Genomic DNA, 19,390 nt, shown 5'->3' with positions numbered 1-19,390 from the left:
GTTCCACTGGGCGAGCGTTAATTGAATTGTGCGTGCTTTAAATGTATTTACGTGATTTCTTTGCTTCGACTCATTTCAGCATCCCTACCCATCCGAGGACCAAAAAAAACAGTTGGCGCAGGACACTGGCCTAACGATACTGCAAGTTAACAATTGGTGAGTACAACTTGAAAAGAGACATTCAAAATGCAATCACAAACAAATCGGAATTTCCTGATTTTATTTTATTATTTTCTTTTATCTATTTGATAATGATTATTGTTAAACTTAACATTTAAAAATCATTTAATCAGTGTTAGGCAGCAAAAAAAAAAAAAGAAAAAAAAGTAGAAAACAAAATAATCATAATTTAAAACAAAAAAAATAATCAGTATTTTTGGCGTTGCTCACTAAAACTGCAAAATAATGATAATCAAGTAGATCAACTGTAATAAATAATCATTAAAGTATAATTTTAATAATGTTTACGGTCTTTGATATAAATCAGAAACAGCATTTAATAAATAATCATTAAATCGTGATTATTATTATGTAACTTACGGTTAATGATAAATAACTGTACATCGTAGTTTATACACATTTTGTCTTCTTTTTCTTCTCACTTCTTCACTTACTTACTTTCATTGCTTACCAAAAATCTTGTGTCAAGTATTTGCCTGCTTCACACTTTATGGCTAAGGCAAATAGAAGGCCATTAGTTGCACGCTTTATGTCATTTGCTGTTGAAACAGAACTAGAACTACAAGCTCAACACACACACACACACACACACAAACGCTATCATATTACGGGTGAGACAGGCCAGGTAAATTTATAAGTCAGCCTGCGCCTACGCCAAAGAAAGCTGAGAAAACTGAAGTTGGAGGCAACCTGTTCCATGCTCCATGCAAAACTGCAGTCAGGCAAAATAGGCGAAAATAAATGTGGCATATAAAGTTATGGGGCATGTCTTGCCCGGGGTAAGGGGGCACAACGACTGGCGAAGAAATCCTAAGCGACTGGTCCTGGCGACTGCCAGAGAGCTTGAAGGCGACTTCATCAAATTTTGCACATTATGCGACATGCTGCAAAACTTGACACCTGGCAGCCAATGCAAAAGAGACAGGACAAGCTTCTAAGCTGCAGCTGCAACTGCAGCCAGAAATAGAAACAGAATCGGTACCGGAATGAGAACGAGATCGAGAAGGGTTATATACTACATACATACATATATTGTATAAGGGGAGGGGGTTTGCTACAAAAGCTTGGGAGCCAGTTAAAAGCGTTGCTGAATCTTTTATGCAGTTGAGGCAACAACATGTCTGTGCCATGGAATGCTTTTAAGCAGGGACAGGCCATAATAAAATCTAGCGAAAAATGTGCGAGCAGCAGTTGGAGCCTGAAGTGGGTTGCCCCGAAATGTCTTTGCTGGTGTGTTAGAGTTGGGCAGAGGTGGAGAGGCGGAGAGGTGAAGTAGAGCAGAGTGGAGTGGTTGCTCTAACGCAGGCACTCAGCTCAATTAAATTGAATTTCGCGCTCACTGAAGCACACTGCAAATTAACAAATACGAGCAGCAGCGGCAGTAGCAGGCAAAGGACTGCCAAAGGACTGGCAAGGACCCTTGCCCGTTTCGCTTAAGCACGCAACGCTGCGTAGACAACAGCGATAAGACAGACAGTCCAAGAAAGAACGAGAGAGAGACAGAGAGACAGAGAGAGAGAGAGAGAGAGATAGAAAGAGATGAAAAAAAGATGTAGAAAAAAAGGCAAAACCTTAGCAGAAAATAGCAATATAAAATGTTGACACTTTTGGTTATTTATGGGCTGGCAGACGACACCTTCGCCAAAGCACTAATCCATGGGGAATGGCCATGGGCATCTTTTGCTGGAGCTAAATGTGTATTTATTTTGCGCAATTTGAGGGGGGATCAAAAAAAAAAGAAAAAGAAGAAAGAAGTAAACTGCGTAAGCAGCAATTCAAATGACCAGAGAGAGAGAGAGAGAGAGAGAGAGAGAGAGAGAGAGAGTGAGTAAAAGTCCATTAACACCCAATAAGAATAAGAAAGAAATGTAAGCAACGCTCGGACAGATACAGATACAGAGACAGAGCCAGAGACAGAGCCAGAGACGGACACCGAAACTGAAACTGAGGCACAGCACAGGACTTGAGATACAGTTTTGTTGCTGCTGCGGTAATCGAAAAAGTTTGGTTGTAGCCAAGTTTTAAATATTAACGCTTACTTACAGCTGCAGAGCAGAGCTAAGCAGAAAAAAAAAATAAATAAAAGAAAGTTATAATTATGGCGTAAGTACATAAATAACGCTGCAAATGTGCCAGAGTGGGGTTGGTAGGAGTTGGTTGGGGTTGGTAGGCGGGTTTGACTATACATATAAGCCAAAAGCTGAACTGAACTGAACTGAGCTGAACTGAACTGAATTGAACTGAACTGACTGCCACATGCCACATGCTCACTGTTCATTCCATTTGCAACAACGAAGCAGCCAATCAAGTCAGCAGCCAGCGGCCAAATCGATTTGCAGCTTACATCGTCTCACATTTGCCACCACCCCCCCCCCCGGCCACGGGCCCCTTCTCTGTCTTCGCCTACCTACCTCGCCCCTTTTCTCTCTCTGTGTATCTGTCTGTGTATCTTGAAGCAAACGTTCCAAAAACGCAACGGAACTCAATTCCATTTTGTCGTTTTGATAAACGATTTCAGGGCGTTGCAACAATTTCCGCCTCAAAATGAGCACAGCCAGCAACAGAAATGAACTGCAAATTGAAAAAAAAAATCAAGAGACCAAAATAAAACAACATACATATAGTATATATTATATATATATATATATATATACATGTAAGCATAGGATTTCAGGAGACAGAGGGGGAGAGCTTTCAGTGCATTAACCTCGACTAACTTGAGCAATGAGTTAGCTCATTGTTGTTTTTGGCTAATGTCTGACTCGTTTGTTATTATTGTGATTTTTTTTGTCGTTCTTATTCCTTATGTGTGTGTGTGTGTGTGTGTGTGTGTGTGTGTGTCAACCATGCCACTGTGATGTGACTGTCACTGCGACGAACGGCTTTGACGATGTCGGCTTTTTGCTTTAATCATTTCATTTCTTTGGCTTTTTCGTCGCTGATCCTTCACGCAACGGATCAGCAACTGCAGCAGCAGCAGCAGCAGCAGCAGCAGCAACTGCGAAGCGACGGCCTGCTTATTATTTCTTATTGCATTTATTAAACGACAATCATAACCAAAGTCGGCATTGGGCTTTGTGCAAAGCCGGCCATTCCATTTGCCATTTGCCCCATTCTCAGTTCTCTGTTTCTGCCATTGATGTTGGCCCGACTTGGCCACGTTGGCCAGCAAAAAGTGTGACTCTGGCAAAGATTTGGTTTAGTTTATGGCTAAGTTGCGCACATAAAGCAGGCTGCTGCAAATCCCTGCTGCAGTCGCAGCCGTTACTCTTAAATTGTTTATAAATAATTCATAAATACAAAGTTGTTGCTGCTTAATTAAAAACTATAACTAAAATCTCAACGTTTCTGTGTTTTTTCTTCATCTTCTTTCTCTCTTTACTCTTTTACAGGTTCATCAATGCGCGACGAAGAATTGTGCAGCCGATGATCGATCAATCGAATCGAGCAGGTAAATATCCCCAACCCCAAACAAAAGCAATAAAAAAATATCCATAACTATGAAATGGCGCAGAGCGATTAAAGAGCAATTAGGCGCTTTGTCAAACTTCGAACGCAATTTCTAATTATGTGCATTTTTTTCTCTCTCTCTCTCTTTCGCCCTCAATTTGCCCATGCAACTTTCAACAGTTTATACACCGCATCCAGGTCCCTCCGGTTATGGTCACGATGCCATGGGCTATATGATGGACAGCCAGGCGCATATGATGCATCGTCCGCCCGGCGATCCGGGCTTCCATCAAGGCTATCCGCACTACCCGCCCGCTGAATACTACGGACAGCACTTGTAATGCAGCGCTGGCAACGGACACGTTGCAAGTGCGGAAGCCGTAGCTGGAGCCGTAGCTGAAGTCCATGCGCAAGCGGAAACGGATGTGGCAGTTGCAGATGGCCGAGCGTACCCGCTGGCGGATGTTGAGCAGCACGCTGATAGCGACAAAGCCAAAATCATAGCTTAAACTTACTACTACATAGTACTACAACAGAGCAGAGCAGAGTCGAGCCGAGCCGAGCCGAGTCGAGTAGAGCAAAGCAGAGGAGAGCCGATCATAGAGGAGAATGGCCAGGCCCTTTGAACCGTGTAACTAACTAACAAACCGAGTGGCAATATCAGTCAAGTAATAGAGTAAACCTGTAGAAAATTCTTAAAAAAAAAAAACAACACACAAAAGTAAATATGATGATATTAGCTAATCAAGAAGGCAGACGCAACAACAACAACAACATTATCACCAGCATCATCATCATCAACAGCAGCAGCAGCAGCAGCAGCAACAGAAACAGCAGCAGCAAAAACAAGCGAGAACAGCTAACCAACAACAACAACAACAAATAACATTTTAAAAAGAAACTATTTGTGTATACCTTAAACATAAATAACAACTACACAACAAGCAACAAAAAAAGAGAAAAGATATTTATGCATAAACAAAATGAAACGCTTAGCTCTAAGTTAAATAAACGAAGCAGAACCCACAACCACAACCACAATCACACACCAATACACACACCTCCATATACACACCCAGCAAAAGCTTCCTTATTATAAATCCTTGAATGCAAATCTTTACTTTCAAAAAGCTACAAAAGGCAAATATTTCAAAGCATGAATTTAGGCGCAATCCAAAAGAAAATAGAGTTTAAACCTAAAACAACAACAACATGGTCGAATTCCGACGAAAAGCAATTTGATTTGTTTCACTAAGTAGGTTTTATTTGAATTTTTAATTTAGTAAATGCCCCGCCCTTTAGCAGCATAGTAAAAAGAGATGAAACTGAAACAGATCCCAAGATCCAAACAACAAAACAACCAAGAAAATAAAAGAAAAAATCATCTAAAACAAAAATGAAAACAACAAAAACACAAACAAACAGAAAATTCTTTGCTAGAGTTTAGTTTCTTTTTAGTTACACTTATAACAAGTCAGTTGTAGTAAACGCTTTTGTTTTTTTATAGTATATACCTTTGTTTGTACGAATGCATACAAATGTACATATAAACAGAACGATAACTAATTAAACCTAATTATAACATAAAATACCTACTACTTACTTATGTATATGCTTATGTATGTATATCTTAGATTTAGCATTCTTATTTAAATAAATTGAATTGTTTTCTAATTTTACGCGTTGCAAAACTTAAGCAAAAAACAAAAACAAAACCGAAATTGAATTTAACTTTGAAGAAGAAAAACAAGAAAAACAAAAATAATTATACTATTTTGAATGGAGTTTGTTTAAAAAGATTTTTGTTCTATTTGTGTGTGTATTTGTAGTATTATTTCCAAGAAAATAAAATCACATGTTTGACGATTATGAATATACCGATCACCTACACATATGCTACTTATATCTGAAGTAGGAAGTACACACATTTACACCATAAGCGTACACATACTTACACATATACATATATACATAAACATACACATACAGAAATAAAGATACAGATATAAATAATAAATTATGAATAATTTTTAATTGTACTTTTATTTATGTATTTTAATTTGTATGCGTTACATTTAGTTACTATTATTATTATTATTACATTTACTTAATTAATGATTTAATTTTAAAAACATTACAAAAGTGAATAGAAACGCATTGTATGAATGATGATTAAATGATGAAAATACGAGTAAAATGCATATATGAAAAATATTGATGCAAAAATAAAATCTCTTGTGTTTTTATTTGATTTTGGTTTGCCACATGATTTCACACTTTCAGCTGGATATGTTAATCAATATATTTTTGTAATATAAGGCGATTCTCAAAGAGAGCATGCTGCCCCTATTTGTTGGATATTTGTTTGTCTGTCTACACACCACACACACACACACACGCACACATCTACACACAAACACTCACCTAGAAATGCTTGGGAATTATTTGCATTGTATTCTTTTGTAATTAAGAAATGGAACTGAATTCAGCAAGCACAAGTGCGTTTAAATTGAATTTATACAGTTTATTAAAATGAGAACTAAAATCGTAACGGATATACGTAAATGTGAAGAGAAACAAACTGAAATTTAAGAGTTATATTTCATTTTGAATTACTTACATGGTAAATCAAGTGTGAACAAGTGAGTACCTTTTTTAAAGCTCAACCAAAAATCATTTATCTGTTTATTAAACTTAAGAGCGTGCTCTGCAAACAAAAACAAAAAAAAACCAAAAAAAAAAACTAATCATGAGCTTCTTTCTTGCGGAAATTCCTAATTTCATTGGCACCTTTTGAATGCTAACTTATCTACTTGTAAAACTAAAAACTACAATTGAAACAATCACTCAAACGTATACGAACTTCTTAAAGAATACCCCAGAAAAACTTATGCTATTGTTTTGCACGAACATAAAAAACAACAACAAAAACTTATTTACAAATTGCTAAAGGCAAATGTTTTTTCGCAAGCCGTATTAAAAAAAAAAAATTAAGATAAAATCAAGAAAACGAAATGCAATTTTCACGATAAATATACAGAAATATACGATTTATGCATCGATAGGAATAGTATATTAGACTTTATGGTAGTTAAATAATCAACACAACCACTTGACTTGAAAAACGATTAACGCAAATTGTACAGAACGCCTTAAATAAAATAAAAATCCAAAATATGGATTGACCGAATGATGTATACGAGTCTATATATATATACTATATATGTATAGAATATAAACTATAAATACTTAGATATATTATTATTAATTTTTAAAAACCAAAAAACATAATTATTATCATAATGTACGGCTTAAGCACAAGGAACCAAAATTCAGTTAAAATGAAAGACAGCACTAATGAGAATGAAAGAGATGCCAGATGTTAACATGTTGAACGAGACAGATGTAAAACAAATATTTTGAGAGAGAGATGCAAAAGTATAGTCAGAGTTCTAATAAACCTTGAAGCTATTTTATTTTCCATTGTAACTTCTTGAAGAATTTTAAAATTAATATTTTCTTTGCTATATTGTACTTCTCTCTTTGTGGCAACATGTTAACTGCTACTGCAGCATTTCGCATCGTAAATAAATGCTTGTAAATTGAAACCGCTGTAAGATGTTACAAAACCGAGTCTAGATGAAAGTAATTTAGAATTTCAATTAATTTTGTATGTGGTGATCGCTTGCTTGGCATTTTGAAAGTGTCCGTTATGTGTCAGTGTTGATAAGCGTTATGTAGGACGGAAGGTAAAGGTTTAAAATTAAAAAAAAAAACAGAAAATTAAAATGAAGAAAAAATAAAAAAAATTGAAATTCAAATAATTGCTAAATACAATTATATAAAATACATATTGTATATGAAGTGAATTTTAATGCTTTTTATGTTTCAACAACTTTTTTTCGTATCAGAATTTAAATTAAAATGTGATTTTTCTCGAAACTTTAATGTATACGCCGTAAATATTTAATATGATTATTAAGGACGACAGCAACATTTATTATGATGATTATATTTACATACATATATATTTAATAATTATTGTACATTTTTGATAAACTCTCATTGAAAATATTTTGTAAATAGCGCAAAAACTTGCATTAATTATAAAACGCATGCATAATTAAACCAACCAAAAAAAAAAGAACAAACGAAGTAAACTTCAACTGTATTTAATGCCAATTGGTATTAAACAAAGCAAATGCAACCCTGAGCATAGACTAAAAAGTGCACAACCGATTTATACAACTTACAACTTACCCACGCGACATCATCGGAACATACTCTAATAGAAGGGAAAACTATCCATAGAGAGAGAGAGAGATAGACACACAATGAGAGAGAGAGGGAGAAAGAGAGCGTGCGAGCGAGCGAGGTAGCAAGAGTGTGCCCTTGAGCGGAGTTAGAACAGGAGAGAGAGCTAACTCTATAGTTGCAATAATTATGCAAAAAAAAAAAACAACAAAAGAAAAGAAAAGAAAGAAATCTATATATAATAATAATAAAATTAAAGTAATATATTTATATGAAATAAATTAAATAAATGTTTGTGCGTGTAAAAATTAACTTTAACTAAATTTCTAGGTTTAAACGAGATGAAAACAAAAAACAAGAAAAACAGAAAAACATGAAAACAATGAAAATAAAACTTAAACATAAATATATTGAAAAAAAAGTATCATTAACTTAATAAACTAATTGAAGCTTCTATGTAAAGAAATAAAAAACAGAAACCCTAAGATTATGTGCATATTGGAGAAGAAAATAGAAGAACAACTTAAAAAGAAAAGGAAAAAAAGAAAACACAGAAAGAAATATGTGAAAAAATTGAACATAATTTTCAATTGTAATAAATTATGAAATAAAAGATTATGAAAACCAAATGCCATCAACTGTGTATATAAATATTTAATATGCTGGCCACTTAGTTGGAATTCGTTTTAGACTATGGGAAATCGCGTTTGGCAACTGACAACTGATATGGGTGCAGGCTCGCCATTTGCCAACTGTCTGCTGGTCAACTGGTCAGCTGGTAAATTGTGCGACTGTGCCCCAAACTGACCCAAGGGTAAGAGCCGGGCCAATGCCAATGCCTGTATGCCTGTATGCCTTGGCAATATATCTCGTTCACCTTCCTGATATGTATAATTGAACTATAATTGCCTCGAACTTTCACACACGCTTCATCGACGCCGCTTCCGCTCGCGTTTAGTGCCCCTTTTCGTGGCATTAGTTGCTCATCATCAGCTGGTGTGAAGTGCATGCACTTTTCTACTTCTTCTGCTGCTGCTGCTGCTGTTGCTGTTGCTACTTTTTTTTTGGCAGCCGCTGCTAATTCGAATTCCACTTCAAAGCAACAGCAGATGTGCGGATTGCCACGCACACACACACACACACACACACACACACACAAAGATAGACACACGCTTGACCAACAAATTCAATTAATATTAATTAGCCAAGGTGCTGAGCTGCTTGCTTTGGCTGCACGCTGCGATCAACGCTGTTGCTTCCCGCACACACACACACACACACACAGACACACACACAGGCACACACATACACACGCAAATGGAGTTTTAATCATTTTCCAAGTGTGAAAATTAGTTGCGTTTAAGTTGCCTATAATTAGTAGCTCGGCACACACATTAGACACATTAGACAGCCAGAGGCTCGCTCATTTGTGACACCAGCCACCACCACCAACGCCTTCACACCCGCCCCTTCGGCTTTCGCCCCTCGACCACCGCCTACGTTTGTCCATCCGTCGCAGCTGTAATTACTTTTACGAGCTGTTTACAGCTGCTCCAAGTGGCCATTATGCGGTGGCAAACCAAAATGTCTACTGTCAATTTTATGCAAATTTCTTATGTTGTCTTTGTGTGACAAAAGTTTTTCTTTGTCCACCCGCACAAAGTCCATCATATAATACACTTGTAGCAATTGCAGTTGCCCTGCCCCTGCTCCAGCCCATCCCCAAGTTTAAGGTAATCTTTAAGCCTGTTGTTTCGGAAACTTTAATTTATTTTCATTGCGCATTTTGATGCTCGTAATTCCCTCGTTATTGTTGCCTCCTGTTGCCTGCTGAGGCTGCCTCCTGTTCCTTCTCCGTTGTTGTTGCTGTTGTTGTTTGAATGTCACGCTTGGTGTTAGCATCATTACTTCTTGCCATTGTGTTGTTCTTGTTGCTCTTGTTTTGCATATGAATATGATCGGAGAAGGGAGGAGAGATACACAAAAAAAAAAAAAAACAAAAAAAAACATTGTTAACTGCGCTTACAAAAGCCACAGTCCCGTTCATGTTGCCCTCATCCGAGTTCCCAGGCACAGGCACAGACATAGACACAGTCGCAGTTGCCAGTCGCAGTTGGAGTTGGAGTTGGAGTTTGAGTCGCAGGCTCAGCCCTTGCTTTGCTCTTTTCGTGGTGGTTGTTATTTTAATTTCATAATTTTTTCTTTTTTCGTTGCGTACACTCCACTTTTATAATTTCAAAACAGATTAATGTTGCGCATATGTGACACCATTTTATGCGACGGGTTTATCTCTTTTATGGCATCATCATCATCATCATCCTCATAGCACAGAGGCGCACACCAACAACTACATAGAAACAAGGGCGTGTGCCGCCCAGGCAAGTGTATGTGCATAGAGGTCTTGTTTTCAGCAAGGGGCTCAGCAAGGACTTAATAGGGATCAGCCGAGCGCTGTTTGGCCAGATCAAAGCAGATGCTTAGAAGTTTGCATCTGAGTGAAATGCGAGCAAAGACAGCGCTCAATATTTCAATATATAATATCAAAAGTATTACGTATTTATTACACTCACACATATTAAATTTGGTAACTAATGCTTAACAAGAAAGAACGGCGAGTCTAAGGAATAAATAAAAATACAAAAAGTTGATCAAAATCAAATTAAAATCAAAATAAAATAAATACATATTACTTAATTCTACGATAGAAACTAAATAAAAATCAATGTATTAAATTGTAATACTTCAGTTTGTAATAAACTACGAAACATTACATGTAACCAATGCTTATAGAGATATATATATCTATGAATATGTATCTTTGATATGACTTAATGTTTCTTTAGAATAATGTTAATCCTCGAACTGAACATTCATTGTCAACTTTAAAAATGCTTTTATCGAATTGAAGTCAAATTATGTAATTGTGAATACAATTTAGTCAGAATCTGTATTTAAAGTAGGAGTTGTGCCCACAATTGCATTATGCCGCCCACAATACAATTGGAGCTCTTTTGTGCCCGAAATGAAATTGACACCCAATCAGCTTGGCTAATTTGGTTAGCCGACTTTCAGCTGGCTTTCGGCTGTTAGCTGTGAGCTTGGAGCAGTGCGGACCATTGTCTTTTGTAATGCGATATGAGGTCCATTCATGGCAGAGCTGTCAAGCTATCCATTCACTCATTGGGATTGCCTTGGGCTATGAATTTGAGTTCGAGTTTGAGTCCGAGTCCGGGGCTCATTAATGCACTTTGCATAATCGCAAAATCATTCAGACGACGACGATAACAATGAGAGACTGCGACTATGCAGCGATTACAATGGCAGATGCGAGAGAGACGGAGTCGAAGTCGAGTTTTAGTCCAAACTGGACGGAATTTGTGGAGTGGGTGTGGATGTGAATGTGGATGTGGATGTGGATATGACTGTGGCTGTGGCAGTGGCAGTGGGTGCAAGTAACAGCATGAATTGAAATGTTTTCGGATAATTTAAATGACTTAAATTATGTAAATTGTCGCTGCAGACAAAGACGATGAGATGAGATGCGTGTCGCGACATTCGAGTTTGTCCCAGTCCAAGTCCCACTCCCCACTCCCCATTACCCAGTCCCCATCTCAGTATCTGTCTCTGCCTCAGTCCCAATTTCCAGTCGCAGTTCCTCATTGTCAGCGCTTGTGTCGTCTCTGTAAAATGCAGTGCCCAGCAGTAAAGTGGGGAAAGTGCGCAAATGCCAAGCGGCAATCGTAGCAGTAGCTGTAGTCATTCTTTGTTGTTGTTGTTCTTGTTGTTGTTGTTGTAGTTGTTTCCATCAGCCCGCACTAGATTCACTTACAAATTTAATTAAGTTCAATTGAAAGTAACACCACGGCCGTTGCCGTTGCCGTTGTCGCCATCGTCAGCGTCAGCGTCATCGCCATCGCCATCTGTGTCGTCTGCGATGGCGGCGAAGGCGGCGACTTCATGTGGACCCGTCGACTTGGACAATGTAGCGACAATCCAAAAAGTTTGTTTTGACAATTGATACAATGAAAAATTTAGTGCGATCAACGTCGCATCGTCCACTAGCTGCGTGGGCCAACGGCTAACGACAGTTGCAATAGTAAACATATACATAAATACACTCAGAAAAATCGTCATACACTTGGCTCCAGAAAGTCTGTCTCTAAAATCGACGATCGAGTCTGCCTAACAAACATTATATTCACTTTTATTTATATACATGTAAATATGAAGTACAAAAAATTTCCAGAAATTCAGTTTCTAGAATCGATGACTGAGTTTGCAAATCTTTTGAATTTCTGACTGAACTTGAAAGCATAAAAATGAACTCATTTTTAGCAGACTCGATTAAGGGCAAGCCATTTTAATTTAATGAAATTCATTTTTTATATTTAGAAAGCATTTTTAGAGAAAAGACAAATTATCTAATTATTTAAAATGCTTGTGCTTTTTTTTCCGAGTGTATGCTCATATATGTGGCAGATGTGATGTAGCAGCTTTGACTTTTGCCTCGATACGTTTCACACTTTCATCTGGGCACTTGTGCACTTGCCCCATATCTGATGCATAAATGAGAGGCAGCAGCATTCCTGGCATAATTTCTATGTAACAGAGCAGCTTCTAAATTCGCATTCACTCGCATGTTCAGATATATATATATACATATATATATATTTGCATACATATATATATAAAAAAATATATATATGCATAAATATACTTATATATATATATATTCAAGAATCAGTGTATCTGTTGATGTCTAAATTTACATAATTGAATTTGTTTGCTTGATTGCCGAGCTGTCGATGCGCAGAGCCGTGCGGGAGGCACTCACAAAAATGACAATTGCTAGTTCCGGTCGTTTGCAGTTTGAAGAGCCATTGAAGCAGCCCACAGACTGTGGCATGCGGGGGTGGGGCAAGCCCTCATCGCTTCGATGCCGTGCAGCAGTCAACGACAAGCGCAAAAATCAACGCAATTTGTCAATAAAAATGTAACTCGAACAGATTGTGAAGTGTGCGAATGTGCTCGAAACAATCGGCGGGCATAAATTATGTTCCACATACGACATACCGACTGTATCTATATATATGTTTATATATATATATATATATTTGTAGATGCTAAATGCATGCGGTGGCTTCTGTGGCTGCGGGCTGTTGGAGTTGTTTTGGGATGCCCTGTCTGCTTGACTTTAATGGGTATAATGATTTCCAATGCAGATTAAACGATCAGATTATGGTGTGCTTCAGTTTCTCAAGTGGTCGCTCTTCAGAGTGCCCGTAGACTCGAGTTGATTGCGTGTGAATCCCAAATCAGTGATAAATGAGTTACTATTAGGCCAGAGGCAAAGTATTTTATACATTCATCGATTTGCGAAGTTTAAAATGAGCTTCTATTAAATGTTGTATACAGCACTGAAGCACTTTCAATTTTAAAGATTTGTACTCAGTGTAGGTGATTCGATTTAAATTATAGATCTATATGAAATGTGATTATAATTAATCATGTGCAGCTTACTAAAATAAAACCTCATTCATTTGCTGGACGATAAATTAAATGCAGCACTAGTCAAAGATACGCAATCAATTTTAATGCGTTTGACTGCAATCAGAAATGTTTGTCTGCCAGTTGACTTTTGGCCAGCAAATTCGACGCACACATAAAATTGTTTAAAGAATTCATATAACAGCTATCAGACAACTGCCACGCCCAGCTACGCCCACTTTCAGTTTGGAGTGCCAGCAAGTAAGTAAATTCTATTGAAAACTAAAACATGAAGCAAACGACAGTTTTATGCGAATGCAACTGCATTTATTTGGATATTGCAGATGTAACCAACTTACATACATATATACGAGTACATACATATATACTTATATAGAATAATATATATTGAGAATTTAGGGTCTATGGTGTTTGTGTTGCAGCACAACAAATTGTGCAGCAATTGCAAATGTCTGAGTTGTTGTGGCAAATACTTTGCGCATGTCAACAAATTTGTTTCGTGTGGCCAAAATTATAAAAGTCGCAATAATTTTCTTAAAATCTTTGCATATTTTTGGCTGCTCAGACCGAGACAGAGCGAGAGAGAGGAGGAGAGAGAGGGAGAGAGAGGGAGAGAGAGAGATAGTGAGACAGACTAAAACCATATAAGCAGCAAAGTTGTATTGTTGCTTTTATTGCTGACGGGAATAGTGAACATGATGCTGCTGCTGCTGCTGCTGCTGATGATGATGATGATGATGATGATGCTGTTGCTGCATTTTATTTTATGCTTCCTTCCGTTTAAGACGAACTTTGCTTGCAGCCCCTCTTCCTGCCTCTCAGCTCCACTCAGTTGTGCCCGCTGTTGCTTGCTTTGTCTCCGACCCACGCATTCAGTTTTCGGTAGGGTTGTTTATATATCCGCACTTAATGCTTAATTCAGTTACATCTGCTCTGCTCTGCTCTGCTCTGCTCTGCTCTGCTTTGCTCTGTTTTGCTTTGCTTTGGTTTGGTTTGCTTTGCCTGGCTTTGTTATTGTTGTTCCTACTACTGCTAGCATTGACAATGACATCATCATTATTGCGTGCTCAGCTTCTGCTTCTTTCTTGCGGAGGATGCGGTCGTCTCGTCTTGTTCTTCTTCTTCTTGTTCTTCTTCTTCTTCTTATGCTTGGATGTCACATCTTTGTTATATTTTTGCGCAAAATAAATGAAGTAAAGTAATATTATTGCACTTAGACCGCATTAAGTTGTACGTGGCAATCAGTGCTGCTGATACTGCTGCTTCTGGCACAGCTACAGCTACCAAGACGGGGTTGAGGCGGGTTGTGTTTGCTCTGTTTTCAAATTTAAGTGCCAAGGATTTTCTATGAAATTAGCTAAAGAAATGCCAAAGACAGCGACACAGCACAGCACACGAACACACACATACAACCCCAATAAAACCATAATCAAGTATACGCACTTACAATACTACTGCACTCAGTTTCCCACTCCCCCTAAACCCCTAAACCCCCACGGCCCTTTACTATTCACAGAAAGCACTCCTCGTTCTCTTTCTAACTTTCGCAGCGTTGCCAGCACAGTTAACAATGGAAAATTGCTGTTGACATGATTTTGCACTCTGGCATCGACTGCATTCGGCAATTAGGTTTGTCTCTGAACACACTACTCCCCTACTCCCCGCCCAACCACCCACCATCCCCTGCTCAGTTCCTGGCACCGCCCAATAGCAGATTCGGTTTCAGATTCGCATTTGCAACATTTCGGTGGCAAGCATTGCGAAAGTGCAGCGCTGCAGTTTCCATTGCGTAATGTGCGGCTGTCAATTTGTTTGAATTATTTGCCGTCCACCCACTCCGCCCTCGGCCGTCAGCAAAACGGAAAGCGCTTTTAATAAACTCTCGAAACAACACACGGTTCTCCCCTGCGGATATGCGCCCTGGGCTCTATCTCTGGCTCTGGTCCACTCGACGCAGTGCTGTCTAGGTGTCATTTATGCAACAGTTTGTGTTTTATGACACACGAAGCTGAAACTGAAGCTGAAGCTGAAGCTGGAACGAGGCTGAAGTTGTAGCTGGAGCTGGAGCTGGAGCTGGAGCTTCAGGCCAGGCACTTGACCATTTTTGGTGGGCCGGTCACTTTTGCAGGCCATAAAACTAAAATATAATAATTACCAAGTCGTTTTTTCTTTTGTTGCTGTTGTTTCATGCCAGCGGCCTTTTCAAAATTCGCTGCCCCAGGCAGTTGCATAGAGAGGCAAAAAAAGAGAAAGGGTGTGGCAGAATTCAAGTGAACTTAAGTCTTAATAAATAAGTGAGGCGACGTACGGTCAGTCGTTAAATGATATAGCTGCATAGGGTATTACTGCTCAACGGGGTATCTAGGACTTTCCAAATGCACCATGACATTACTAGACTATAACTGAGGCTTGTGAGTAATAGCAAGGACTATATAGATATGTCTACATGGATATTTCTCTCATTGATAACAGGAAAAGAATACTTTCACTTCATATAAGCTCACAATTGATTCCAGTTCATAATTGACAATTTGCCTTATTTTTATGTTTTAAATGAAATTATGTTATAATAAAATAAGAAAAAAGTTTATATTAGTTAACCTTAGTGCGGATATATACTCTTTATTTTAAACTAATTAAATATTAACCAATAAATTATGGTATAGAGCTAAAAATAAATCCACACTAATTGTGTAATTTATTTGTTTAGCTTGCAGCTGTCAAAGTTCAAATAAATGTTATGTCTGCTTGATTGGATTAATAATTAATTAATAAATTAATAAAATATTCATCAATGTTTTATTTAACAAAACTGTAAAAGTAGCAAAATATTTTGTCACGTATTGTTTTAAGTCTAAAGTAGAAATAAATCAAATTATTTATTTTGTGATACTAATTCCATTGGTAACCGTACAATAAGCCAACACACTAATAATCTAATATATTAACTTAATTGTGTATCTACTTATAATAAGTAGTAAATGCTGTTCATCTTAATATCCCCATATTTAAAATATCCTATATTATTTATTTTTATTTACTTACAATTTGTTGTTTTTAAAACCTTATTTACATTTTTGCCTCCTGTTCTTCGTTCATTTAAATAACAAAATAATGCACAAAACTGCAGAATCACCTCCGATTCGCCCGTCGACAGTCTACAGCCTAGAAAGCTAATATATATCACAAACTTAACTGTTCAGTCAATAATGAACACCTAAGTCGGTATACCTTGGAAAGGTGTGCATTTAGAGCTTTGTTAAATGTTATGTTCGACAAGCTACAAAAATCTCATAAAATGCGCAAATTGAATTAGGGCCCAAAGCACAAGTTTTGAGCGGCAAACAAAAGTGCCGCTGCGGCCATCAAGTGGAGACTGTTGGTGTTAGGCGCTGACAGACAGAGACAGAGACAGCAAGAGTGAGTGAGAGAGAGAGAGAGAGAGAGGTATTTCGAGTGAGTTGACCAAGTTGCGACTACAACTGCGATTCGTTGTGCATTTGGTGGGTGGACAGCACTTTAATTAGTTGGCATTGAAAATGCCGACCAACAAGCAGATGGATAGCACAAATGAATGGATGGATGGATGGATGGTTGGTTGGTTGGTTGGTTGGTTGGATGGATAGTTGCCTGGTCGAATGGCTGAACGGTTGAATGAATGACTGACGGCTCTGCGAGTGCTTTGGCTTATTGGCGGGCGTTTGAAGTGCGCCAATAATGATGTTTTTTGTTTCCTTTTTGTTATTATTATTTTTGTTGTTGTCTTTAGTTTGGCGTTGTCTGCATTTGTTGTTCTGTTGTAGCTTGTTGCTGTGTTTGGCGCGTAATTAATTCTTACAACAATTTTTCATTATGTGGCGCTGAATGAAATACCAACCGCAAAATAAAGAAACAAGCAAAGCCAAAAGGCAAACCAAAGAAATGTTTGCTCAATGAAAAGTGCCAAAAGTAATTAATTTCATGCGAAATGCAACGATGCGCGCTGAGGAGATCTATCTCTCTCTCTCTCTCTCTCTCTCTCTCTCTCTCTCGCTCTGTCTCTCTCTCTCATTCTCTCGCTCTCGCTCTGACTCGCTCTTTCCCTTGTCTTGGCTCATGTTGCGTGTTTTTGTCATATGTACCCATGTGGCACAAAATTACTCATGCTGCGCAACGACAACAACAATGTAAACCACAACAGCAACAGCAGCCAGCAGCCAAAGTCGATTTCCTTGCCATATTTTCTCGTTTTTGCACTGATAATTGCTTTAATTTTCTATTAATAAGCATCGAAGGAAGGCGGGAAGCTGCTAACAATTAGCCGCTATGTTGCATGCGACTTATGACATGGCAGCGACAGACGGCCACACTGTCAGATTTCAGCGGAAAATACGAAGCGACGACAGCGTCAGGTTCGTGCTACTTGATTTTGTTGGCAACTGTTGTCTGCCCCACATGCCCCCGGTCGCCTCTGTTGCGCCTCTGACTGCGCCAACAAACATGGCGACAGTTGCCAGTTGTGGCAATTAATAATTTTGCGCCCAGCGCTCACATACGCGATTAATTATGGGACTGGATGTTGGGGTTGGGGGGTCTGCTGCAGACTGAAGGGCAACTACGAAATGCGGCATTCAGCATTTTTTATATTTTTTTTTTTGGGCAGCAGTTTTGTTGCAACTGTCACGCGTTGCATTTTCATTGAGCCGCCGCTGCCCGCAAATAGACAATGAGCTACCAGACCAGCATTGTGTTGGTACGCGGGGGGGCAGTGTGGAGTAGGGTTGGGGCAGAGGTTTCATTCATTTTCCAATTAATTGAAGCACGCGCGTTACTTTCACTTCCACTTGCGATACGGAAGCAGCAGCGATTTCGATTTTGCTCTCACTTTCTGGCACATGCGGGCGGCAAGGAGGTGTGGCGTCTGGTGGCAGAGGCGGGTGCGGGGGAACGGAGGCGTGCCAGGCTTAATGGCACTTGAAAATCAAATTGGTAAAAGCAATTAAATGACGCCCCAAGGACACATTACAACAGCGAGCGCGCCAACAACAAAAGGCAGACGCCCACACAGACAAACACACACACCAATAACAACAACAGCAACACACACACACACTCACACACACACACACACACATACATACACACATATGCGCGTGATTGCCTATAAAAAAGAAATTCTAATTATAATTTAACGCAAATTCGCTCTGTCTGCGTGTGTGTGTGTGTGTGTGTGTGTGTGTGTGTGTGTATCTGTGTGTGCTTGTGGCTGACTGCCTTATTTTTGCCTTTAAGCGCAGTCGAACCTTGGACAATCCACCACCCAAAAAAAAAAAGAAAGAAAAGTGGGTGATCTCTGGATCAGGACCAATGCCCCTGTTGCGCGACGCGACGCGAGTCCTAAAAACAGTTGCCGCACAATGCTCGCGTCAATTGCAGGCTTGCAACGCACAGCGCTGCAGATGACAGCTCTTTCTGTTTCTGGTTCTGGTTCTGGTTCAGCTTCTCATTCGTGTGCGGCTGCCAAGTCATGGACATAGTCATCTCATCCCAGCCGACAGCCATTCAAACCCGGCAACTTCATTCACTCGCAAAGTTATTCATTTTGCGCTAGATTTGAAGTTCATCTTCAAGCCAGCTACAGCAACAGCAACAGCCACAGCCACAGCCACTGCCACAGCTCCCGCCCCCTCCATCATTATTTTTGTACTTCGTTTCGTAAATTGGTTCCATATCCATTCTCCTCCTTGCGGCTTGTTTGTTGTCGCTATTGTCGTCTACTCCAGTTATTGGCGTCGCCTCAGTCGCATAAATCTGCTAGACGCCATTTTGTCTTATTTATTAAAATTAAAATGCATATTTTCTGTTTCGCATCACATCGCTGTATTAATGCCACTTTGTTGCTCCTCGATTGCCGCAGCTGCCACAGTGCAGAGCCAATTTTTGTTTTCCTTCTTGTGCCTTTTAATTTCCACATGTAATTCCATAAAGCTCCATTAAGATGCTGGCTACTTATGTTTGT

At 38.8% G+C, this 19,390-nt stretch overlaps 1 protein-coding gene and 1 long non-coding RNA gene across 5 annotated transcripts in view; one reads left to right on the top strand and one right to left on the bottom strand.

The window, feature by feature from the left end:
- Window positions 1-4,517, top strand: part of LOC6563789 (homeobox protein homothorax) — a 126,142-nt gene extending 121,625 nt beyond the window's left edge. For 3 of the 4 annotated variants that reach the window (XM_043214858.1, XM_001989978.3, XM_032736901.2), the window contains 3 exons: window positions 80-156; window positions 3,573-3,631; window positions 3,811-4,432. In XM_043214858.1, the coding sequence (XP_043070793.1) occupies window positions 80-156; window positions 3,573-3,631; window positions 3,811-3,971 (297 nt within the window). In that variant the 3' untranslated portion in view covers window positions 3,972-4,432. Of the gene's footprint in view, window positions 1-79; window positions 157-3,572; window positions 3,632-3,810 lie in introns of all 4 variants that reach the window. The other variant, XM_032736902.2, reaches the window with a different exon arrangement.
- A 5,116-nt stretch (window positions 4,518-9,633) lies between these two features.
- Window positions 9,634-12,008, bottom strand: LOC116805461. The gene is made up of 3 exons (XR_004365197.1): window positions 11,714-12,008; window positions 10,455-10,501; window positions 9,634-10,375 (listed from the first exon to the last, which is right to left on the bottom strand). It is a non-coding gene; the product is annotated as an uncharacterized LOC116805461 (long non-coding RNA).
- Window positions 12,009-19,390: the final 7,382 nt, after the last annotated feature.

Source organism: Drosophila grimshawi, unplaced genomic scaffold (assembly GCF_018153295.1).
Source record: "Drosophila grimshawi isolate 15287-2541.00 unplaced genomic scaffold, ASM1815329v1 contig_311, whole genome shotgun sequence".
In the NCBI taxonomy this organism is placed as follows: Eukaryota; Metazoa; Arthropoda; class Insecta; order Diptera; family Drosophilidae; genus Drosophila; species Drosophila grimshawi.
This window is presented reverse-complemented; position numbering and strand designations above follow the sequence as displayed.